General features: G+C 40.3%; 1 protein-coding gene across 1 annotated transcript; it reads right to left on the reverse strand.

Annotated features, from left to right (window-relative positions):
- Window positions 1-2,629: 2,629 nt before the first annotated feature.
- LOC104470054 (ras-related protein Rab-3B-like) lies at window positions 2,630-13,332 on the reverse strand. Its single transcript, XM_010084834.1, has 3 exons — window positions 13,219-13,332; window positions 6,351-6,475; window positions 2,630-3,077 (listed from the first exon to the last, which is right to left on the reverse strand). Exons 1-3 carry the CDS (start codon window positions 13,278-13,280, stop codon window positions 2,890-2,892), a joined length of 375 nt encoding a protein of 124 aa, XP_010083136.1. The 5' UTR covers window positions 13,281-13,332; the 3' UTR covers window positions 2,630-2,889.
- Between the last annotated feature and the right edge of the window lie 1,619 nt (window positions 13,333-14,951).

Consider the following 14,951-nt stretch of genomic DNA (forward strand, 5'->3'; position numbering starts at 1 on the left):
ATGATGCCTTGCATTCTGCCATTGCCTGTTACAAGTCCATACAAGTGACAATTACTGTTGACTCACTGGTGATACTGAAATCGGCTGCATGCCACTTGAGGCAAAAGGCTTTCTCTGTATTCATGCACAGCTTTTAATGCAAATGTAAGATGTCGAGATACATTAAGTATATATCAATGGAGAGGTGTGTCAGTTGCCTGTGATGATTTGATTCCTTATTTGAAATAAAGTCTGCAGGATTTCTGCACCAAATACTAGGTTTCTCCATGCATGCAATATAGGGCAGGGCAGAATTTGTCTTCTCCAGTTCTTCGGACTATGCTGCCATGTAGCTACTTGCTGGGTTGTGCTGTAAAAAAAATATTCTGCCCATCCTAGGTTGAAGGGCCTAGAATGTACATGTATTCTTCTTAAAAAAAAATTAAAATTACATCTGACTTGACAGGAACACAATTATATATTGGTAGAAAAGGGAAAGGTCTTTTTTGCTAGGAAAAAAAAAAGAATTGGAATTCTATTTCTGCTGAATCCATTTTCTTTTACTATTGAGTTACTGAGCTGAAAAATCATTATTTGTGCTCAGGTACTCCATTATATCTGCACAGCTCAAAGTCACCGCTCCCTGCTGTGGAAATTTTTATTTCTTTTTGCTAGTTACACAAGTTGCCCTAAAACCTGCTTCTGCTACAATTAGAAGACTGCACTGCACATTTATTGGCCAAATAATCCTTTTCTTTGCTCTGTTTTAAATCTGCACAGTGATTCCCGATTGCTGGGCTCAAGGATCATCACCCTGTCAATATAGTTTGATGTATTTTAAAAGCATTAAAAAGATCCCTTCTTTATACGTGCACACGATTGCCTAATCCGCTAGTAACGCAGCTCACACAAGCTCTCTGGCCACACCCGGTGACTACATTTCTCTTTATTTCCCAGTTTTGGGGGTTTAGATGCAATGACCACATTCCTAGCACTGCACAAATCGCACTTTCAGTACTAGATCACACACACCCAAAATACGTCACAGTAAAGATTTCTGAAAGCAACATACAAAGGGATCAAGCCTTTAGCACGAGCTCAAACTACGTCCACGTAGTCGCATTTTTTCTCCAGAACATTGTGCTCTTTTCTTAGAACTATTACACTTTGAGACATAACGGAATGAAATTACAAAAGCATTCACTAGCGTCATGATCCAGCAAATTACAGTGCGGTGGGCACACACTCGAATCCAGTTTCTGACATCAGAAAGTCTCCTCAGTCAGAGGAGTTCATAGGCCAAAGGTAAAGCCATAAAACTTTTCAGAATTTTCACCTCAAGACAGCAAACTGTCTGTATCCACCTAATTTATGCTTACAGACACAATTTGCAGTCACTGCTTGGAGCTGCACAAACAAGTGTGTGATCACAAAGGCATACAGTGTAATTTCACAGATTGGCAAAAGCGGTTCCTCCATATATTTCAGAGAAATACAAGCTCTGCATGTGGCTAACGCAGAATTCTACACGCAGATGTAGAAGTGTTGTAATTTTTAGAGATGTTGGAAGTATAAGAATATTTTAGATGTTAAGTATTAAAAATTGTTCCTTCAAAGAATGATGCAACAATATGTCCATAGAATAACTCTTAACAGGAGGTCTTTGCCATTTTTCAGTTGCAGTTATGTTTTATTAATCAATCTATCTTCCTTATTTTAAGTTATACTTTGAATCTGAAACGAGAAAAATTATCCCCACGCACACACCCATCTAGAACAAAATTTAAAAATAAATCAACAACAAAATGCAGAAAGAAAATTTAGTATTATTGGCACTAATATTTGCCAACACTCACATTTTGGCTCCTGATATTTTTATCTTTTGGAGACAGTGCTGTTCCAAGCCTTACATGTCAGGTTTTGCCTCCAACTAAGCATTCAGATGCCAATTCCTCTTTTCCTCCGTCCTGCAACAAATCCACCATTAAGCACTTGATCAGAAGAGATCCAAACCTGGAGATGTAAAGCTACAGGATACAGGGGAAAAGCTGCAGGACAGTCGGCTCTTGGGCTTCTAAAAACAAATCACTGGACACAGCAAGGTGCCAACACAACACCCCAGGACTCGACAAGCCGTTACTGGTGACTGTGGGGAAGGCTACAGGCAAGGGAAGCCCCTGGAAGGGCTCTTGCTTCTTCACCCAGCACCAGCCAAGAGCACAGGGAAACGCAGGTCTGGCTGCAAGGACTTCTCCTACTCCTCCCCTGCCTGGCAGCTTTGATTCCTCCATGTGCTCTTCCTCCATACAAAGGCTTGACACAAAATCAGCCCCTGTGCTCTTGGTTGTCTGGAGGACCTCAAACTGTCAAGACTAAAATACATTGCTTTCTGCTCCATCGTACGGAAAAGCTGAGGTCTGCGTCTGGAGGACAGCAACAATGACTCAAAATATCTGAGGACAGATTTTTTTTTTAATGTAAAAAAAAAAAAAAAGGCGTATTCTTGCTTTATAAGAGATTTTTGTCCCTGTTTTCTTTTAGACCTGGTCCCTTCTGATGGGTTTTTATGTTTCCTGCTGTTCTTGACAAAAAATCTTTTTCTGCAGTAGAGGAATTTATAATTAAAAATGCAACATTCTCTGTAGAAATAACATTTGCAACATTATACAATTCTTTTTCTCCAGTGTAACTCACATTAACACTAGGTGCACTTACAATATTTAGTCAGGGTTTTTTTAAATTATTGGATGAAGAAATATATAATATTAACACTTCAGCACATTAAACAAACATACCAATTTGCTACAACAGAGACTTCTGTCTTTGGACTACATGATAACGCACCACCACAAATGAAAAGAGAAAATTTAGTGAGGAAAGGAGAAGGACATTTCTCAGCGAGAAAGGTCACTAGCACGAGCAGTTCTGCTGCGAAGGGGGCGGGTTGTCTGTGAGTCGCATGCTTCTTCCAGAAGTGCCCCTGGAAGGGTCTGATTCTATACTCTCCGACATCTTTTCACAGATTATATCCACGAGACGCTCAAACACCTGCCTTACATTGATGTTTTCTTTGGCACTAGCTTCAAAGTAGTCAAAACCTGTGAGAAAAAGTGAAAAAAAAAAATCACTAGAAACTGATGATAATGGAGATGGTTTTCAAAATAGTAACCGTTTTTTCAGAAGTGACCTTAAGAACACAAGACATTAGACAATTCTTAAGCTCAGTTGATTCCCACAACCTCAGAACACTGAGCAGAAACACTTCTAAAATTTATCAAGCATCAATAAGAGTCAAAGGCATAAATAAAACTTTACCATTGCCCTGGTAAACACATCTGCAGATGATACAGGTCTGAATAAACCCAGGACAAGGGAGTTGAACTGTCCCACTTTACGATCACTATCGGTGTTCACGGTAGAGCACCTTTCAGCACTGCTAAATTACAAATAACGTTGTGTGCCTCCTACAGAGTAACCAGTCTAGCTGCAGTGGTGAGTACGGATTCTCAAACACTGAGCCTGTCTGATTTAAAAAAACCAAAAAACTCAGCGAGCCTGGAGTTACACCAAGGTCAGGATGGCACAGACAGCTACTCCTGCTGCCTCCCGTTGACACCCCGCACGACGCAGGGACCAGCCTGTTCACAGACAAGCCTGAACCCTGCCTCAGCCAGCAGAAACACGCTGAACTGGGAAGCATTTCTTAATCTTTCTAACCCCGGGGGCCTCAAAAGCCAACCATCACTTACAATGGATATTTCTTCTGTTTCACCAGGTTATTATATAGCCAACAGCGAGAGCTCATGCACCACAGAGTTTATTTTGCAATAAGCTACATTCTGTTGTGTTTCATTTTGGAAATATTCTGCATTGCATCAGTTCTCTTTGAATCTGCCACAGACGAAGGGAAAGATAAGTAGTCTTAAACAATTAGTCCGCCACTGCTGGTAGACTGAGTCACCTCAATGTGTGAGATAACAAGTAGGTATCTACCCCATTAGAACACTTTAAAAATTACAGGACAATGGGTGAAGTGATTGATGGTGGAGATGTTTGCCTCATTACTAAATATGGACAGCTGTCCTGCATCAGACGAGGGTTCTGTATGCCCCGCTTGCTGTCTTTGATGATGATTAAAAATATATATAAAAGGCACAAGAAATCAGAGAACTGAACTTGGATATTTGTCAGTCCAGCATTGCTGTAGCTTCTGCTGGGGCTGAATCTGTTTGGGTTTAGTTCATGTTCAGTTTCTTAATCTATTTAGGAAATTATTTCAATTATGTTAATGTCACTATACAAACTCAGATAAACACGCTGAAGGATAACCTTTATGTGAATAGTTCTGATGAAAGCTAGCAGTTTAAGCAGTCGATAGTCAATTAAAGAGATTCCTCCCACCTAACACCCAAAGTGATTTCAGATAATGCTGTACACATTAGCACAGTTCATATAAAGAAAAACTGCCTGATAAAACCAGATACATCTTTTCAGCCCTTTTAAAAAGAGCATTAGTATGCTGGGAGGCAACAGAAGAGGAGGACTGGGAGAGCACTTTCCAAAGGCATGGTTAGCTTTTGTTTTGTGCTGCACTGGAGTATGTTTCTGCAAGGTGAGCTGGACGAGTGCAAGGACAGGTCAGGGCAGAACTGGGGATTCTTCAGCGGAACAGTTTCCTACTGATGGAGTCAGTTGCTATGGTAACTCCAGGCACATGTGTGTTTTGAAGCGTCCCATATGTAAAAGATTCAGATTCTAGATGCTAGGCTTGTATTTAAGCAAACAGATGAATTTTGGAGGGAAAAAAACCATGAGAAGTCCAAGTAGGAGTGGGAGTTCCACTGAAACACTCTGCTGTTGCATTGTTCTGGACAAATTTTCAACTACTGACAGTGTAATCACTCTTGCAAAACATGTGGGCACACGTGCATTCACAATGGCTTTGAGAGTCTGCAAGCCAGGAACTGAGTTTATTCACATTCGTATTTTCAAAAGCAAATCAAATTCTGATGTGTAGAAAAGAGCCCATAACTGATTTTGCAAACTAACCGTGTCTTTGTTTGCTTTGCTAGACTTACGTGTCAAGAATTATTATTACAATAATAATAATGATGGGAAATTAGAGGCTTTAGTTTGGTATTTGCTTACTATGTCAGCGCCTCAAGGCTCCTGTCATGAATAGGACCTCTTTGTGCTTAGCACATGTAGGATTTACTCTTGAAGGCTCTACACCCGTGGGCCTTTGCAGACGTGCTTGTTTTTTTTGCTTGTGAAACGTAAAAAATAATCTGATTGCTCTTAATTCTTTGGAACAGATTATTATCATATTTCTGTTTATATCACACAGGTCCAAAATAACAAAACAACAAAACTCCCAACTAATAAATATTCATTATCTAGGATTTAACCATAACTGGCAATTCGATCAGGGTTACACTTTAAACTACAGCAATGTATGCAGTGTGTACTGGAACTTCAGTACCCCCAGTTTAACAATGTATTGTGCATCCTCCAGCTGCTACTTAAGAACTGAAGACAACGTAGGATTTTGTAAATTGGGGATGATGGTGATTCCTTTGGGTCTTGTAAGAATCTCTACTCTTACGAGCTAAGCAGATATGTACACTATGCCCACTGTAAGGGTATCTGCTGTTAACTGAATTACATTTTAACAGAATTTACTTGCCACTATAAATTCTTTAAAAGATGTTGACAGTATCGCTAAATCTTAACAGAGAAGCTCTGATTCCATATTAAACATAACATATATGCTTTGATATATAATGAAAAATTATAAATACATGAGAAATTAGGATGAGTTTATTTTGCTGTTCATTCCAAAACTTCCTCTCAATGGAACTGTTTTGCCTTTTGTATCCCACATCAATAACAATGTCATCTCCTTACCTGGATAGAAAAGCCTGGTACATTTTAAAAATATATTTTACTCAACTCTACAGTTCTGATGTATAAACTTCCTTTTTCATTGTTTAGTTGAAAAAAAAATTGTACAACAATCAATGTCTGCATTTGGGAAATGACTACATGGTACTCAGAGAACTGGCGACAGAATTGTGTTTATGAAAACTTTTTCTCTTTTCACTTTACTGAGCTAATAAAAGTTGTTCTCTCCAGACATACTATCTTCCTTACGTCCTTAGATATTAGCTTTACAGATACAGCAACACTACAAGAAGGTTGTATTCAGCCCTAAGCAAGTAAAATATGGACCTAGACTATATTACGCTTCTTAGTTGTGATACCATTATTACAGTATTACTGCTGGAAGGACTTTTAACTGTACAAACTAAAAGGAAAACAGTATAAAGAAGCAGAGGAAAAACAGTAGAAAGAAAAGCTTTGACACATACCTAGCTGATCTGCCAGATGTTTCCCCTTTTCCACAGGAACAATTCTCTCATCCTCCATGTCACATTTGTTTCCGACCAGGATCACCTGTGCATTGTCCCAGGAGTAAGTCTTGATTTGTGTGGCCCTACAGCAAGTCAAAAAAAGATTGTTACCTTCCATCAGCTGTGCCAAAATGCAATTTTATATTAAGTATTTTAAAAAGTACCATTAATAACAACATCAACATCTCAAGATTGTATATTGGTTAGAAGACAAATGACCAAGCTTACACATAAGGCAGGAAAACACACTGTGTAACTTACAGCACCATTCTATTTTACTACTCCTTAACTTTGTGTGACCATAAAGTTTATTTTTAAGAATTTGCAAGTGTTTTAAAGATCATGAGATCCAGACAAAAAGCTGAATTGAATAATTTTTGAAGCCTAGAGACAAAAAAGCGTTCTTCTAAAGCTTATTGTCCTTCAGCTGTAATCTGTCAGAGGAACGACAATTACATCTCTTAAGGATATTGTCCCTATAGAGAAAGCCATACAATGAGACACACTTAATGCTAGATTTACAACTTCTTGTAAAACACAGAGCAATAACTCAGAGCAGACAGGAAAAGATGCTCATTTGCTGCAGGCTTTTAGTAACACCATAAGAAATTGCGTTTCGAGAGTCAAACAGACAGAAGCATCAAGTCATCTTTGCTTGAACAGGAAAACTGGTTCATGAAGGCTGAAAACTACACAGAAAGGTGGAAACTACTGCTAAAGAGAAATAGAAATTTACCAAACTGGGGAGATATGGGATCCAGGTAAGGGTCTGTGAGCTAATATTTGAACCCAGCAGGATTAACTGATACCTAAGGCAGGAAACAGCAATGACAGACGGCAAGTATCAGACAAATGTTAGCTTAAATGACAGAGGGATCAAGCGTTTGGGAGCTTAAGCAGGAGCACTGGGATGAACTTAAAGCCTCTAAAGCTCTCCGTGGCTCATGTGCTGAAACTAGAGTGGAGCTAGCTGTGGATCACAGGAACCGTACATTTGGCCTCTTTATAGTTTTTCTATGACAAAGCAGAAGATTTTTTTTTCTATTTATCCTGTGGGACCAGTCCTTTCCCACCATCCTCGGTGAGGTGTCACAGAGCCAGCAGCAGAACAGTGTTAGCTTGGTAGCATTCATTTTCATCCACTTTTTTCAGACTGGCCCAACCTATTTTATCTTCACCAAGTCAGCTCTATCTTTTACCAGTCCCTCCTTCCCAAAGGTAATTAGGCTGCTCTGCCAGAAGCGATACACTCCTTCCCTCCTCCACCCCTCCTCCAGTCCCTAACTCACCTTCCCACCCTTCATCCCTACTCGTCACCCCTCCATACAGGACACGACAGTTTCAGGCAAACCTGCCATTTCCCAGGAGATCCCGGAGTGCCCGCAGATTTTACTTCTGTTTAGTTTGTTTGAACTCCCTTAACAATAAAGCACTTGATCCCTTCTCTTTTGAGGAGCAGCCTCAAGCTCTGATCTACTGATAATTTTTAATTAGTTTGAGTTGCTTACTTGCCTGTTCCATGGAGAGCAGTCATGTTACTCCACAGCTACCTATGCAAAAGGGGCTCATTTCACTGTGCAACTTGTCTTTAAGCAGCAGCAGCCTGTTTGGATTGCACTGGAAAACAAACCTACACAAAGCCTGCTGCACCCGTCCAGACCCATACAAATAATCAAGGACTTTGTGCAGTGAAAACTCTTATTCTCCTTAGTGTCCTCCTGGAAAGACACACTCAAATCCCAAATGGTTCCTTCACTTTCATACTTCGGAGTGCCTCCATGCCCTGTGAGAGCTAAGGTGAGCCTGTGATGAGTTTCTGCAGTACTCTGGGGTTTCTCAAGGCTCATCACAGAAAGGGATGACCTCAGAAATCAACCACAGCCCAGGAAGATGAAATCTCCCCAGTCTCCCTCCATAGGCAACAGAGAGAAAGTCTCTTGAGGTTCAATTTAAAACACCTATAACCAGGCTCCTCTTCTGACTCCCACTTCTCTCACTGGATTCGTTTCAGCCCCGGGGGGTCGTATGGGGACACACTGCCAAATCTTAGCTATTGAAACAGAATTACTGAGAAAACAAAAGAGAAGAAAAAAGCATGAAGGATGTCCCACAGAAACTCATCCTTCTTGTTTTGTACCAGTTAGTGAAAAACCTCTCTCACAGAACACCGACATTTACACCTATTAGGAATAAAAACCAACCAACCAAAAGTCATGAAGAACATCTAAAAGAAACCCTGATCCCCATACAAAAAGAAAGGCAGCAAATTTCCAGAAGCTTTTGGAAAGGTAAATAAATATATAAATAAATAGGCTTGTGCAATTGAGATGTTTCAGCACCCATCAGGGCAGTCCAATAGACACACTATTTCTGTGTTTCTGTGACACAATAACAATGCTGTGCCTTATTTGTGCTGAATTCCCCTCATTAACCATAAAGCATGTTTTTTATAGTGTATGCTTAGAAGAAAAATAGTTTCAGGTTCACAGTTACATGGATATATCAACAACCTCATCTGGAGATCAGCCTTAAAGAGAAATAAAGCTGATGTTTTGTGAACGAACCCAGCTACCATTTAAATCTAAGTTGAATTTAACCAATTTTTTTCTTCCCTTCTATGAAATTGTCTAGATTGTCTAAAGCAGAGTTTCCATAATATTTTCTATTTACTTTCCAGTATCAAATGCTGAGTATATTCTAGTTGCAGTACAGTTTCAAATGAGGCATAAACCACTGATTCATCTACACACAAAACTAACAAGCCAATGTCAAGTAATAACTGTCAAAGGAGCCTACTAAACAAATCTAGAAACTGAGCTGAAAGCCATGGAAGGTCATTTAACCCTTTCACTCACCCTATGGGAAAGACATCCTATTATTCAAACAAAATAATTAGTTATTTTCAAATATCAGGTAAAATCCATCTTTGCTTTTGCCCATTTAGGCTTTTGCTTCTAAAATTACCTGACTGTACTCTTGCCACATGGCAGTAAGGAAAATCACTCAGGCTTAATCTCTTATGGCTTCTTCTACAATCTGCTGTACCTTTCCCAGTGAAGAAACAAGAGAGCATGTCAAGTCCTAGATATTCCCAAATGCATTTAAATTGTGTATTTTACTCTTTCTCAGATGCTTTAAGAGAATTATAATTAATTAGAGTGATTCATGTGAATGAAGGAAAGCCTGTACCTCATATTCATCTACTACCTCAAGAGCTTTTCTAAATACCTGATACACAGCCACGATCCTCCTCATTCAGGAGAAAGGATGCCTTTACATAGTTTAGGAGAAGTATTTCTGGGGTGACACAGAACAAACTAGAATCCTCTTTAGGACATCACCCATAAGAAGAGTGGGGTAAAAAGATCACCCAAGGAAGAAATCATATGGCAGACTGGAAGAAATATTCTCATTTCCCCAGGTGAGGCCAGGGCAGGAGGCTGTTAATACTGTCGCATGCCAATGAGCTGGAGGTGAGAGGTAAACTGCACCATACATACATGAGAGGGAGTTTTAGAGAGGAAGTCAGAGCTTCATGAAGAGGCATGGAGAACGCTAGTGAGCACAACCTGTTTTAGCAGTTTCCCAGCTAGAGGGAGGATATAAGCACTAAGATGCTGGAGAGGTCTAGGAGGGAGAAGACTTCTCTCTGATGGAGAGCTGACTTTGCACAAGGCTACCTTCCCATAATTTCAGTGTAATTATGAAGATGAATTTTGAGATCTGTGCACACCCCTACGAGCTCAACAGAACGTAGGAGTTTGTCATGGGTGAGAGCTTACTTGGAGTGCTAGGTGTCGGGTTCAGCTGTTTTTTCATGCTTTTGGCTTGTTTTCTGAAGGGAACTCTGCAGGAAGAGATGGTACAAGAGAAGGCAGTGAGATGGGCTAAGACTCATGTTGACAGCCTGCTTACACACCATCTTAAAAAACCTGAATCACTAAACAGCAACAGGCAGGGCACCAGGAAGAAGCTTCAGACTGTAGTCCTACTGTAAAACACATAAATGACTGCTGTACACAACTTGACACATTCCAAGGCTTGGTGAATGGGTACAATTTTAGGATCCAGGAATTATGTTCAGGTGGGAAATTCTTACCAGCCGGTGAGAATGGACTGGGATGGAAAGCAGCCAGAAGTTAGTGGAAGGGGCATCACTTCATATTTTATTTGCTGATTATTTTCTTGAGGTATCCTCCTAAACTTGATTGCATTTGCTTTATGAACCCAGTCCCATGATCACATGGCAGACGGCTCATCTTTTTATGCCAGAGAAACACTCAAATTCCATCCACACACGCTATTTTAGAAATAAAAGGGAAGGTTAACAGGTTCCTTCAACTGGATTTAATTCACATTAACTGAGTATTGCTGATTTATTCTCCACGTCTGCTGCGTCAAACTGCATTTATGAGAAAATATGCAACTTAACAGTATTCTTTATTTACTGTAGCTGGACAATGAAAAACACACCAGTAGCCAGCTAGGATAGCAGGACACTTAAAAGAGAGAAAGAATGTGTAGGATTAATTGCTGTAATTTCTGGAAACTCACAAGAGGTAAGAAGACCTGGGATGAGCTCTGCTGTTAGTTTTATATATATTCTAGATGGATGCCCCATTTAATTTCAGTGTCAGTGGATGCATGGTCTTAGAACTAGCGTGGTTTTTTGTAGCTTCACTTAAACCTCTGTAAGCAGAGAGGCAACATGTATCAGGCCACACACTTTCTTTACAAGGTGAAAAACAGCTTGCAACTTTGCCATTTCCTGGGAATCTAGAACCAACACTTTGAAGGGTAACAGCTTCGTTAAGCAAAAGGAGCTCAAATAGCAGACACCTTAAATTTTCCAAGGAGAGTACAGTTCCTGACTAGATCCAGTGTAATGTTTTTTTGAAGCATAACTGTACCACCCAGCATGGTAAAAAACAAAAACAAAAAAACCCCAAAAAACCACAAAAATTCTACCTACTTGCTATGCTAGCAAATGGCAGAGGCTGACATAGCAGCACCAACACTAGACAAAAGCTTTTGTTTCCATTGCTTGTCCCTTTGGAAGTTTAGAAAGCAGTTTTGCAGGCTGGGAAAAAAAACACCTCTTGGCTGCATCACCACTAGAGGACTCTACTGGCACAGCAATGCTGGCTTTGCTACAGTCCTCATCGGTGCACAAGCTTCAGAAAGGATGGAAATGGGCTACTACAGCCCGATTTTATTTGCTCCACGACATCACTTGGGCTCAGAATCTTCAAATTGATGATTGGAAAGACTCCTGACATACAGCGCAAAAACCACAGTGATGTTTCACCTCTGTCCTCTGGGTGACAAGGTGCTTTTAGCAAAGTCAGGCAGCCCCTGTGGCACAGGGAGACGCTAAGTCAAAGCCAACCTTTCCTAATTCTTGCACTCTTGCATCATTACCTTTGATGGTACCAATGTTAGACCATCTCCTATACAAAGCTGCAGGTTAAACTTCACCTGTGTAAACTTTAAAATAGTATCTCAGCTCACAGATTGAGGTTTTTTTTGCTAAGTTAAGACTGATGAGTGAAATGTATTAGAGAGGAATCAGCAGGCAGACAGATGAACCGGTCATATATACCTTGTTTCAACAGGAACACAGCTGAAAGTATTTATAGCTCTACAGTTTCTATGATAGTTTAGTGAAAGATATTGCCCTAGCTAACGTGCCTCCTATGGAAAAAATCCCTGTGCAAACACTTGGAGAAACAGCTTCATCTCAGCTTGGTGGAGGGTGTGCAACCTGGAGGAACCTGGTTTTGGCAAAGCCTTTGGGTTTGTGTTTCTAGCAAGGAAAGAATTTATTCCGCTATCAGCTGCTGAAGGACAGCTCAGGGAAGGTGCTGCAGTTCACCTTCTGCAGCATGGTGTTGCAATGCTGCGGATGGGGTGAAGGTGGAGACAGCCTTTCTTGGCATGCTGACCATAACTATCTGCAGCATACAGCAACAAACAGAAATGATTGCAAGACATTTGAGGGGAGCTACTGAGGTACTAGTTCTGAGGACAGACACGGCCCTTCCCCTGCCTCCCCACGCCTTCTATTTCCTACACAAAGTCTGGTGTCCCTTTGAGAGGATGCCACCCATACCATTTAATAGGTAACTCCTTCTCCCCCATCCCATTATCCCACACTGAGCGCTGCCCTACAGAGATTTTCAGGTGCTTTCTGTTGTCAGTGGTAACAGACAGACCCCTTCCAAAGGTATGCTTGCTTTCTGTCCTAGACGTTCCTCTTTCTCCTCTTATTACAACCACAACTAATTTTAACTCCACAAGTTTTAAATGGATAAAGTCAGGTTTTTAATTATCTCAAGTTAGGCAAAGTGAATACTGTTCCATGATTCTAGACTTGTTGGTTCAAAAAAAAAAAAAAAAAAAAAGCAAAAAACCACCACTTTTTAAGGCAGTTTGGAAAGATTTAGCCTTATTAGATTTTAAATGAGATTTGACTTGAGCAACCACTGTTAAACTGGATTGTTTAAGCAGAATAGCTAGAAACCTCATAAGCCCAAATAATGCATTAAAGAATTAATTTATTTACAATAAATTAGAATTTCTAAAAGCAACAACTGCTATAGTATGCTACTACATTTGAATTACAACTTATTCATTAAAGCGAAGCTGTAGAACTTTTTTCAAGGAGAGTTTAAAAAACAAGTCATTTATCCCAGAGTTCAGATGAAGAGGAAAGAATATCGTGATGCAAAGCACTGTGGAGGGTGGGATGTCTAATGTTCACAACAAAAAAATGGTGAGAATTGGCCGAAAACCAAACAAACCCAACAACAACAGTATTTCATACCAGTCCTGCACTGCATTGAAGGAGTCTTCGCTGGTGATATCATACATGAGGATGAAGCCCATGGCTCCTCGGTAGTAGGCTGTAGTGATGGTCCTGTATCTTTCTTGTCCAGCTGTATCCTGGAACAGAAAGGAATATTTAGGCTTTAAGACTTCAATTCTCAAAAACAGGAGTTGCACTTATGTCCTATATCTAAAATAAGGCAACCACTTTTTGTTATTATACATTTTAAAACTCTCATTTGCTCCCAACTGAAATAGACTCTACTTACATTTTAGCATTAATTGGGCTTTTGCATGAACTATGATTTGTTAAATGCATTTTGACACGTACTATTAAAAAATAGCAAAGATGTCAACCCTTTAATTGCTCTTCTCTGCCTCAGCTTTAATGCAATAATAAAATGTTAGCAGGGTTCACAGAAAGCTGACACTTCAAAGCAAAGGCAATAGAAAACAGTCCAGGACTGTACCAAGCAAAAGACATTTATGTGTTGCAATTTAGCGTCAGGGTCAGGAAAATGTCCTTGAGATAGATGCTGCCAGTGACTCGGTTCTTACCTGAGGTTAGAGACAACAATTAAAGGCTTGATGCAATGAAAATTGTTCTACAAAGTTAATTTAATGTGAAATATCCTAATCATGATGTCTGAGGTGCACATACTAATTCAAGATTTACTAATCCTCTTCTGTTGATTCAGCTTTATTCTCTTTACCTATAGAGTCCTGTAGAATACTTCTACCTGCAGTTGTCATTCTGCATACAGCCTGGCAGCACAAAGGTGAAACTCTGGCATATACAACAGAAGAATTTCAAAAGGCTTGTGACAGCTGGAAAACATGTCAGCGACCATCCGTTGCATGCTAACAACATTTATTCCTCACATTTTAGGTGCCTGCTCTTAAACTGAGGAATATTTCTACATCAGATCAGTAGTCCTGCAGCCAACCCATTCCCTCTGGACTTGCCTTCTGAAGCAAGGAGAGAAGTCGTGTGCTTAATGTATCTCTCATTCAGGAGAATCTATCATTTGAACAAACTCATTTCATGCATCTTCTGGCAAACAGCAACTCTGTGAAACAGCTGCAGGGAGGCCAAAGGCCTTACCTTCAAAGCATAAGGTGTTGACTGCTAGTTACTCTTATGGGTCAGCAGTTCTGAAGTAAACGGTCCTTTAGTCCTCCAGAACCCACACTTAAGAAAGCATTTACTACCACTGGTTTAAAATGTGATTAAAGTTTCTCTTCTCTGGAGAAAAGGGACCCTGAAGGACTAGTTGGAAGAGTAAAATAAATCCATGCAGAGTACTCTTGCAGGAGCACGGAGCCACTTTCTGATCGGACACAGCACATCACCACAACCCCAGAAAACATAGAAGGTGCAGTGGGTGTGAAACTACTCAGCTTTAAAATCCTCCTGTCCATCGTTCCCATACACACAGCTTTGTTTTTGCTGCATACAAGAGACAGTGTTGGCCCTTCCAGAACACAGGCTAGCCAGTCTGTGAAACGGGAAAACATCGACGATCGCCTGTTGTTCTGCTCCAGAATATCACAGAGGCTCTCAGTAGGAGGAAAGCACTTGTAAATAAGCTCCCTGCAGCTTGCTTAAAGGCTCTGCCTACTGCACTACCGTGAGAACATCCACAGCTGTAACACACTGCGAATTTCCCAGTGGAGAGATTATGCAGCAGGTATCTTACTGTTTCTCCACCAATCCTCTGGAAAAAGAAG

Source organism: Pterocles gutturalis, unplaced genomic scaffold, assembly GCF_000699245.1.
Source record: "Pterocles gutturalis isolate BGI_N339 unplaced genomic scaffold, ASM69924v1 scaffold15320, whole genome shotgun sequence".
Lineage (NCBI taxonomy): Eukaryota > Metazoa > Chordata > Aves > Pterocliformes > Pteroclidae > Pterocles > Pterocles gutturalis.

What these genes read in the sequence shown, in the direction of transcription:
- LOC104470054 (XM_010084834.1), bottom strand. Translation starts at nt 13,280, where the DNA reads ATGGGCTTCATCCTCATGTATGATATCACCAGCGAAGACTCCTTCAAT. An exon ending in TTCAATGCAGTGCAGGACTG is followed by an intron (nt 6,476 to 13,218) that starts GTATGAAATACT and finishes GACTTGCTGTAG; the next exon opens with GGCCACACAAATCAAGACTT. An exon ending in ACATCTGGCAGATCAGCTAG is followed by an intron (nt 3,078 to 6,350) that starts GTATGTGTCAAA and finishes TTTTTCTCACAG; the next exon opens with GTTTTGACTACTTTGAAGCT.